At 46.3% G+C, this 10,000-nt stretch overlaps 1 protein-coding gene across 1 annotated transcript in view; it reads right to left on the bottom strand.

The window, feature by feature from the left end:
* The window catches only part of SamDC (S-adenosylmethionine decarboxylase), a 40,859-nt gene that overhangs the window by 24,122 nt on the left and 6,737 nt on the right, over positions 1–10,000 (bottom strand). Inside the window, exon 2 of the mRNA XM_043036792.2 lies at positions 6,936–7,022. Within this exon, the coding sequence (XP_042892726.2) occupies positions 6,936–7,022 (87 nt within the window). The remainder of the gene's footprint in view (positions 1–6,935; positions 7,023–10,000) is intronic.

Here is a 10,000-nt window from a genome sequence, read left to right on the forward strand (position 1 = left end):
AGACAGACAGAGAGAGACAGAGACAGACAGAGACAGAGAGAGAGAGAATGAGATAGGAAAGACAAAAGACAAAGAAGACACAAACAAGGCGAAGTCAAGAGAGTGGATCTTGGCAACCGTATATCCAACTCAACGTAATGATAAGTCAACTCTCGCAAGTTGCTACGTGCACGCAATCTTCTCTTATTCTAAATCTAAATTCAAATATCTCTCCAGCGCATATAATCCTCTGTGTGAATTTGAGTTGTGTACATGTTCAAGGGTCGGTATTGGTTTTGTCACGCTAATGGTGAACAAAATTGAACAAAAGGTGTGTGTTGTGTTGTTATATCCTGCCATCTGTTCCCTGAACATTTCTGCGGTGTACCATAGTCGAAGTTTACTCCCCTCTCTCTGTTTGTCTGTATGTCTGTCTAATCTGTTTGTCTGTCTGTTTGCCTGTCAGTGTGTGTGTGTTTGCCCCCCCCCCCTCCTGCCCTCCCCCCTCGACCAGCACCCCCTCCCCCTGCCCACACCTGCCCTCCACCCCCCCCGCCCCAACCCTTGTGGCCTGCCCCCCCCCCCCCCCCCTCCCCCCCCCCAACCCCGATCCCCAACCTCCCCCCTGCCCCCCCCCCCCCCCCCAGCCCCTGCCCCCCCCGCGCCCCCGCCCACTTCCCCCAGCCACCACGGCGCCCACCCCCCCCCTGGCCCCCGCCGTGTTTGCCCCTCCCCTCCCCTCCTACCCGCGCGCCTCCCACCCCCTTCAGCCCCCTCCTCCTGACGCCGCCCCCCAGCCCCGCCCGCCCCCTTTGACCCAGCCCCCCCCCCCCCCCCCTCCCACCCCCCCCACTCCCCCCCCACGGCCCTCCCTCCACCTCCCTTGCCCCCTGCCTCCCTCCCCCCGCCCCCCCCCCCTCGCCCCCCCGCACCCCCGTTGCTGCCCCCCGCCCTTTCCCCCCTGCCCCCCACCCCGCCTCCCCGCCCCCCACCCACGTTTTGCCCCTCCCCCCCCCCCCCCCCCTCCTCCCCCCTGCCCCCCCCCTCCCCCGCCCTCCCACTTTGCCCCCCCCCCTCCCCCCCCCCTCCCCCCCACCCCTTGCCCCCCCCCCCCCTTGCCCCACCCCCCCACCCTCCCCACCAACTCCCCCACCCACCACTGCCCCGCCGCCCGCCACCCCCCCCCACCCCCCCTCCCCCCGCCCCTTCCACCCTCCGCCTTTGGCCCCCATGCCCCCCCCGCCCCCCCCCCCGCCCCCCCCCCTCCTTCTCTCTCTCTCCTCTCTCTCTCTCTCTCTCTCCTCTTCCTCTCTCTCCATCCTCATCTCCTCGCTCTCGCTCACTCTCACCTGCTCACCTCGCTGCTCTTCCGCCTGCCTCTCTCTCATTCATTCTCCCCTCGTTTCTCTCTCTCTCTCTCTCTCTCTCTCTCTCTCTCTCTCTCTCTCTTTCTCTTTCTCTCTTTCTTTCTCTCTCGTGTGTGTGTGTGTGTGTGTGTGTGTGTGTGTGTGTGTGTGTGTGTGTGTGTGTGTGTGTGTGTGTGTGTGTGTCTGTCTCTCATGTGTGTATGTATGCATGTACACTTTACATGTGATAATGCTTAGGCATGTGTATATGTGAGAGATCGTATATGTTGTGTGTGGATGTATGTATGTATGTATATGTACGTGATCGCATGTATCTCAGCATATGCACGCGTTTATGTGTATCCAGCAGATAACCCGCCACACACACGTACACCTAGCAACACAATAGGCCTATTCAAATTCTATCTGGACCTTCGTAGAAACATGGACATCACGACCGCTATGGCTAGCTGGCTGGCTGAGGTTCTCTGCGACGCTTATCGAAACTCTTATCTTTTGTCCTACATGGAAGTCTACCGTCTGTCTCCTTATCTGTCTGTGTCTGTAAATCTGTTTTTGTGAAATATACGAGACTGAAGGCATGGTAACACAAGACGTGGACGTGGACAAAAAAACAAAAAAAACTCGGAACATGTGTAAGCATTTTCTTAAGTGGTTCTATTCATAGAACGAAAACGGATTGTCGCACATGCACATACACGCACACATACATACATGCATACTTACACACACACGCACACACACACACACACACACACACACACACACACACACGCACACGTACACACGGACACACACACACACAAATATATATATACATATATACATATACATATCGGATATTCTGGATATGACCGAAAATCACTTAATCAGTAAAAATGGGTATCTAATCTAGAATTAATTACGTCACATAGATAAACAGACAGACAACGATAAAATAAACGACCTTGGCGACTGAAAGAGACTGAGAGAGAGAGAGAGAGAGAGAGAGAGAGAGAGAGAGAGAGAGAGAGAGAGAGAGAGAGAGAGAGAGAGAGAGAGAGAGAGACTTTTGACTCTGACAGGTTTATTGAGACAAGTGGTCACTTACATCTCAAAAGGATGAGATAACATAGGTTACCCTCACCCTAACCTTCGTCCAGAGAGAGAGAGAGAGAGAGAGAGAGAGAGAGAGAGAGAGAGAGAGAGAGAGAGAGAGAGAGAGAGAGAGAGAAGAGAGAGAGAGAGAGAGCGAGAGAGAGAGAGAGAGAGAGAGAGAGAGAGAGAGAGAGAGAGAGAGAGAGAGAGAGAGAGAGAGAGAGAGAGAGAGAGCGAGAGAGAGAGAGAGAGAGAGAGAGAGAGAGAGCGAGAGCGAGAGCGAGAGAGAGAGAGTAGAGAGAAACAATATCTTTAGTTTTTTATTTTAAAAAATTACAGTACAAATACCAAAACTGAAAGCGTTGTGAGGTAGTAACAGTAGTAACAGTAGTAACAGTATTAAGAGTAATAGTAGTAGTAGTAGCAAGAGTAAGAACAAAAATAAGAATAAGAATAATAAAAATAAAAATAATGGCAATAGTAATAACATGAATCATAACAACAGTAACTTCCACCAGCTCCATCCCTCTTAAACCGTGACGTCACGCCCATGAAAAAACGGAAGCCAGCGATGCGCACAAAACAAACATGAGCAGAATGGCGGTTCTCTAACCAGCTAAAGAGCGCACGCCGATTACCGAAAGTGATCGCAGCAACACCCTTATCTCATGCAATAGCTCTTGCATGTTTTAAGACTTGTTATTCCACTGTTATTCGCAGTTGTTCAATATTAGGAGTAATTTTGTACCTTCAACAATATCTAAGAATGTTCTTTATTACACGTGTGAGGTCTCTAAGTGTCGCACAGGGGAAAATAACCAGCCATTAACCGTTACAGAAAGGTCAGAAAGGTCAGCAAGGCAAAATGACCTCTGTACCACGCCTTTTTTTTCCACTAGATGTTTTGTTTTGGCGATTTTCTTTACTGATATTACTTCTGGTCTGTAGAAAAGAGTGCCAAGGTAGCCTACGGTCAGCCGACACGGTAAGCACATGGCCTGTACTTTTAGTTTTGTCCCAGTTAAGCCCAAAATTTGGAATGAACCTACTATTTACCTATTTTCGTTCGAGTGTCCAAAGTGTAGAGTCTTGATTTCATATATTTCCACACTATATCTAGTACATTTTTCTTCTCTATCTTATATTAGCATTTCCAAACTCTAAGTCCGCCCACACCATCGAGAACAAACTGCCCCCCTCAAACCTATGCATGGCCAGCCCCTCCAGAACGTCTTTGGGCCACAAGTTAAGAATTTTGCCCGCCCGCCTTGCCCTTTCTGCCCTCTCTCTTCTCTGCTTGTCCTGGCTTGCAACGCCGCTCCTTGCACGTGCAAAGAAACTACCCCGCACGTCGGCACCCATCTCCCAAGGCAAATCAAAACCCAATGCGGATTTAGGGCTTGAGATAAGGGCCCCAACCCAAGGTCGTGGAGTCTCCGAAGCGGGCAAAATGGCCGACACGAGATAAGAAATCGAGAGAACCGCAGAACGACCTCCACTCCAGCATTTATATGTCACGTGTCGTTCGAGAAACGCGGGCTTTATTATTTTTTTTTTAGGTTTCGTTATGAATTGAAGAATTTTTATGCTGTTTTTCTTTCTTTCTCTCGTGATTGTTTGTTTTAATTTCTTGTATTAGTGGTTTACGCAGGATTCCCTACCTACCCTTTCCTTCCCTTACACCCCTGTGTAAACGCAGTCATTGTCGGATTTTTTATTAAATCATTAACAAGCACATCAAAAGAAAAAGTCCTCATCCCCCCCTCCCCCCCTCCCCATACACCCTACTGTTGTTTCCTTCCACTTTCCAATTTACAAAGAAAACACAAGATATTCGAACGCTTAGGATCTACTTTGTTATAATTCTGCGAGTGAAATATATCGATATGATTTGTATTGTTTCTTCACTTACGAGTTGTTAACACATGCCGATACCCCCCCCCCTTCCCCCGTCTACTGCACTTTCCTTTCCCTATATAAAAAAAAAACTCGTAAGTTCTCTCTCCCTCTATATTTTTACCATTCGGATAATGTATTCATTCTGAGGTCCTCCTATTCCTGTTACTTCCTGAGATATATATATGTGTGTGTGTGTGTGTGTGTGTGTGTGTGTGTGTGTGTGTGTGTGTGTGTGTGTGTGTGTGTGTGTGTGTGTGTGTGTGTGTGTGTGTGTGTGTGTGTGTGTGTGTGTGTGTGTGTGAATGTAAATAAATAAATAGATATTTGTTTTGTGGGTGATGCCTCGAAGGAATGGGCATGACTGAGTAGGATTACCGAAAGGGCGCCGGTATCGTATTTTTTTATCGTGTAAATTCGTGTTTTCACGTTCATTCCGAGTCAGTAATGGCAGTCACTATTCCCAGATTCCTATCTATCCATTTATCATTGCTTAGCCCCCCCCCCTCCCCACACCCCACACCCAGTGGCCAAGAAATGCTCCTGCGCATTTAGATGCATAGGATCCCCCCCCCCTCCCCCTCTATACCAATGGTGTTATGTGTACTATCGCCCCAACCCCCCAACCCCCCCCCCAAAAAAAAAAAAAAAAAAAAAAAAGTCTCAAATGATGTCTGCCTGACTTCTCCCCCGGGTCACAACCAGGGCCTCTGGCAATTTACACAAACTAACATTCAAAGCTAGAAAAAATGTATTTCTAAGGGGAAGAGGGAGGGAGGGAGAGAGGGAGGGAGGGAGGGAGGGAGAGAGAGAGGGAGGGAGGGAGGGAGAGAGAGAGGGAGGAGGGAAGGGAGGGAGGAAGGGAGGAGAGAGGGAGGGAGGAAGGAAGGAGAGAGGGAGGGAGGGAGGAGGAGAGGGAGATGGAGGAAGACGAGAGAGAGGAAGAGAGGGAGGGAGGGAGAGAGGGAGGGGGGAGTGGAGGAGAGAGAGAGAGAGAGAGAGAGAGAGAGAGAAGGAGAGAGAAGAGAGAGGAGAGAAGGAGAGAGAGAGAAGAGAGGAGTGAAGGAAGATGGGAAGGAGGGAGGTAGGAGGAAGAGGGAGATTGGAGCGGGAGGGAGAAGAGAGACAACAGAAGAGAGACGAAAGAAAGAAAGAGAGGGAAAGAAAGAAAGAAAGCGAGAAAGAAAGAAAGATACAGACAGAAAGAAAGAGAGAGAAAGAGAGAGAGCTATTTCATAATACAAAAAAAATATATATATATTTTTTTTACCAAAAGATTAAGTCTTGCACAACAGGAAACAACCACAGTGAGAACAATGTGAAAGGGGGGTGGACTGAGGAGAGCACGGTAAGTACTGAAAGAATGTGATAACTGGGAGTAATAATGAAATATAAAAATTGGGTAGGTGTTCGTTTGGTTTCGAATTCATCCGGCCATACATGGCGATAATGAGGATAATAGCAGTGACATTTATACGTAAATAGTGCAGGGATTACTCCGTTGCGAACTGTAGGTTTAGTTCTCTCTCGTGAGTTCATTTTATTCTCATTCTCATTCTCATTTGCTCGCATCGACATGAGAGCAGGAGAGAGCGAGATAAGAGCGCTAGAGCCTAGATACGAGAGAGCTCGTAGCAGACGAGCTATTCTCTCTTCTGATAGTCACTATCTCGTTCTCTCTCTTTTCTCTCTTCTCTCTTCTATCTCTTTTTATCTTTCTCTCTCTTCTTCTCTCGTTTCTCTCTCTCTTTCTCTCGTTTCTCTCTCTCTTTCTCTCGTTTCTCTCTATCTCTCTCTGTCTTTCTCTCTCTTACCTCTCTCTCCCTCTCCTTCTATCTCTCTCTTTCTTTATCTCTTTCGTCTCTCTCTCTCTTTCTCTTTCTCTCTCTCTCCTCTCTTCTCTCTCATTCGCTTCTCTCTGCTCGTCTCTCTCTTTCTCTCTCTCTCTCTCTCTCTCTTTCTCTCGCTTCTCTTTTCACGCTCGCTCACGCTTCTTATACTCTCTTGCCTCGTTGCTCTCTCACCTCTCTTATCATTACCTTTGTACTAATTTCTATTACCTCCTCTCACTCCCTTCTTCCCTTGACCAGCTTCTTGCACCTCTTTCTTAACCTCCCAACTCCTTCCCTTTCCTCCACCCTCCACCTCCTCCTCCACCTCCACTTCTCACCTCCATTCAACTATGCCCCACGACGAATGCCTTCCCAAAAAAAACGTAGCAACTAGTCCTTTTAAACGAACGAACAAAGGAAAAGAAAAGAGAGAAAAAAAAAACGAGTAAAGAATAAATAAATAAAAAACACTAAAAACAAAGTGAAGTATGGAACGAAGAGAATACAAAAACAACCCACCCAGTTGAGAACCGCTAAAAAAAAAAATCCGTAATCACGCGTTTGGTATCACCAAAAAAAAAAAATAATAATAATAAAATAAAAAATAAAAAATAAAATAAAATAAATAAATAAATAAATAAATACGAAATACTCCAGGAAGTGTTACAAGGGACTCCCGAAAACTCACCCAAGTGTTACAAGGGACTCCCGAAAACTCACCCAAGTGTTACAAGGGACTCCCGAAAACTCACCCAAGTGTTACAATGGACTCCAGAATACTCACCTGAGCACGTAGGCATCCAGCTCATCGGTCGAAGTCATGGATATGATCTCGCACTTGACTGTCTGCATGACCTCCTCCAAGCGGGACCTGCGAAAGACAGACAGTACAGTAAACATAAAATAACTGTCTGGGACGCGGATGTGGTATATTTATTCTAAAATTGCTACACAGACTTAAAAAAACAATTCATACAAAATTTATTTCTTTTAATTTTCTGTTATATATCTCTTGTCTTGATTTCTATGTGAATTTATTTTTTCTTTATCTTTATTTCTTAATTATTTCGTTCATTTATTTATTAACATTAAATTGATGATAGTGCTGTTTGGATGTATTGAGCCATTTCTTTATTTTATAATATATTATACTATATATTTATGCCTTTGTATTTATTGAAGTTGATATATTATATCTAGTATTGAGGAATGTTCGACTATATGATTGGAGTTAGGGAGGGAGAGGGAGGGAGGCAGGATAGGGATGTAGGGAGGGGAGGAAGGGAGGAGAGTAGGGCTGTAGGGAGGGAGGGAGAGGGAGAGAGAGGACAGAGTAGAGGGAGGAAGGGCGGTAGGGAGTGAAGCGAGAGAGAGAGGGATTAGGAGGTAGTGAATGGGAAGGAGTGAGGGGAGTTAGGGTAGGTGACCTGAGGGGAGGGAGGGAGCGAGAGGAGGAAGGGGGGTGAAGGGAGGGAGAGAGTTATGGCTGGAGGTGGGAGGGGAGGGATGGGATGGGAGTGAGGGCGGGATAGGGAGAGAGAGGGAGGGGAGGGAGGGGGAGGAAGGGATGGGAGGGCTTGAAGAGGGATGGATTGATGGAGTGAGAGAGAGGTAGGAGGGAGGGGTAGAGGGGATGGAGGGAGGGAGGTAAGGGGAGGGAGTGATGAGATGAGTGGGTGTGAGTGAGGGGAGAGCGAGATGAGGTGATCGGGTAGTGAGTGATAGGAGAGAGTGATGAGTATAAGGAGAGCGAGTAGAAGATAGAGGAGAGATATATATAGAGAGGAGAGAGAAGCCGGAGAGTGAGATAGAGCAGAGAGGCGAGGAGAGTGAGAGAGAGAGAGGAATGTGAATGAGAGAGAAGAGAAGGATAGGAGGAGAGGAGAGAGAGATAGCAGAGAGAGAGAGAAGAGAGAGAGGGAAAGAGACGGAGGAGAGAGAGAGAGAGAGGTGAGGAGGAGGGGCGGGAGAGAGGAGAGAGAGATAGAGACGAGAGAGGTGAGGGAGAGAGATTGAGAGAGGAGAGGAGAGAGAGGTGAAGAAAGAGCGAGAGAGAGAGAGAGAGGAGATTGCAGAGGAGAGAGAGAGAGGAGGAGAGAGATGAGAGAATGAGAGAGAGAGAGAGAGAGAGAGAGAGTGATAGAGAGAGAGAGGAGAGAGTTGTCGAGAGTGAGAGTGAGAGAGCATGAAGAGAGAGGAGAAGAGAGAGTGAGAGGAGAGGAGGCGAGTAGAGAGAGATTGTGGGAGGGAGTGAGTGCTGTGAGAGGAGATAGAAGAGAATGACGAGAGGGAGACGATGAGAGTGAAGCTAGAGAAGAAGAGAGGAGAGAGAGAGAAAGGTGAGAGAGAGAGAGTGAGAGATGAGAGGAGAAGAGTGAGAGAGAGAGAGAGGAGAGAGGAGAGATTGAAAGCGGAGAGAGCGAGAATGAGGATAGAAAGAGTGAGTGAGGGAGAGAGAAGGAGAGAGAGAGATGAGAGGAGAGTGAAGAGAGAGAGAATGAGAGAGAGGAAAGAGATGAGAGAGAGAGGAGAGGTAGAGAGAGAGAGAGAGAGAGAGAGAGTTGAGAGTAGAGAGAGAGGGGAAAGAGCAGGTGAGAGCGAGACGATGGAGGAGGATTAGAGAGAGAGAAGAGAGAGAGAGATAGAGACAAGAGAGAGAGAGAGAGAGAGATTGAGAGAGAGAGAGAGAGATTGAGAGAGAGAGAGAGAGAAAGAGAGAGAAAGGAGAGAAGGAGAGAGAGAGAGAGAGAGAGAGAGAGAGAGAGATTTATTATTATGGAAGGAAGAGAGAGAGAGAGAGAGAGAGAGAGAGAGAGAGAGAGAGAGAGAGAGAGAGAGAGAGAGAGAGAGAGAGAGAGAGAGAGAGAGAGAGTGTATAGAGAGAGAGTATAGAGAGATAGATAGATAGATATCTCTCAGTATCATGGAAGTTATTTTAATGGAGGCGATACCGGCCTCTTACTACTTAGCCTAATAGATGTTTGCCTCATTTATCTTTCATCAGCATAAACACAAAATTATATATATAAAACAAAACCAAGTGTATTCCGTTCACCCTCACTAGGTGATGTTTTTCGTGTACAATGGTGTGTACAAAGATTGAAAAAGGAAAGTTAGAAGTAAGTTATAAGTTCGTTAGTAAGGTAAGTGAAGTTTTAAAGTAGTAAGGTAAGAAAAATGAAAGTGTTTATTAGTAAAAAACAGTTAGTATAGATTTAAAGTTAAAGAAGTTAACAAAAGTAAAGGTTAGTAAAGTAGAGAGTTAGATTTTAAGTTTCGAAGTGTTCAGTTAGTACAAGTTTAGCAAGTACAAGTTACAGTCGGAGTTAGGAAAGTTTAAAGAGAAAGTAGTCGTAGGTAATGTTTAGTTACAAGAGTAGTAGTTAGGTACTTGATGATGAAAGGAAGAGTTAGTTAAGTTGTTAGTTGAAGTTACAATAAATTAATATTAATGAAATAACCTCCTAATTTCTAGTGTAATTGGGGTTTCTGTCCAAATCGTGTGCTCATTTGGCACAAATCTCGGACAAAATTAATTGAGATAAATGGGGAAAAAAGTAAGAATGAAGATTTCTCAATGAACGAAATTGTAACCGATACGTTTTGACACAAACACGTGATTTCTACGTGAACAAATCTCGGATAAAATTAATTGAAATAAATGAGGAAAAAGGTGAGAATGAAGATTTCTCAATGAACGAAATTGTTTGTAACCGATGCGTTTTGACACAAACACGTGATTTCTACGTGAACTTATCCGTTCACATTCATATCATTTTTTTTCTTCCTGCTGACCCTTGGTTTGTGTGTTTTGAGTCCCATTGCCTTGCAAGAATGCAACATAAACAC

This window comes from Penaeus japonicus, unplaced genomic scaffold (assembly GCF_977035675.1).
Source record: "Penaeus japonicus unplaced genomic scaffold, GWHDUDI00000001_assembly GWHDUDI00000042, whole genome shotgun sequence".
NCBI classification, from domain to species: Eukaryota; Metazoa; Arthropoda; class Malacostraca; order Decapoda; family Penaeidae; genus Penaeus; species Penaeus japonicus.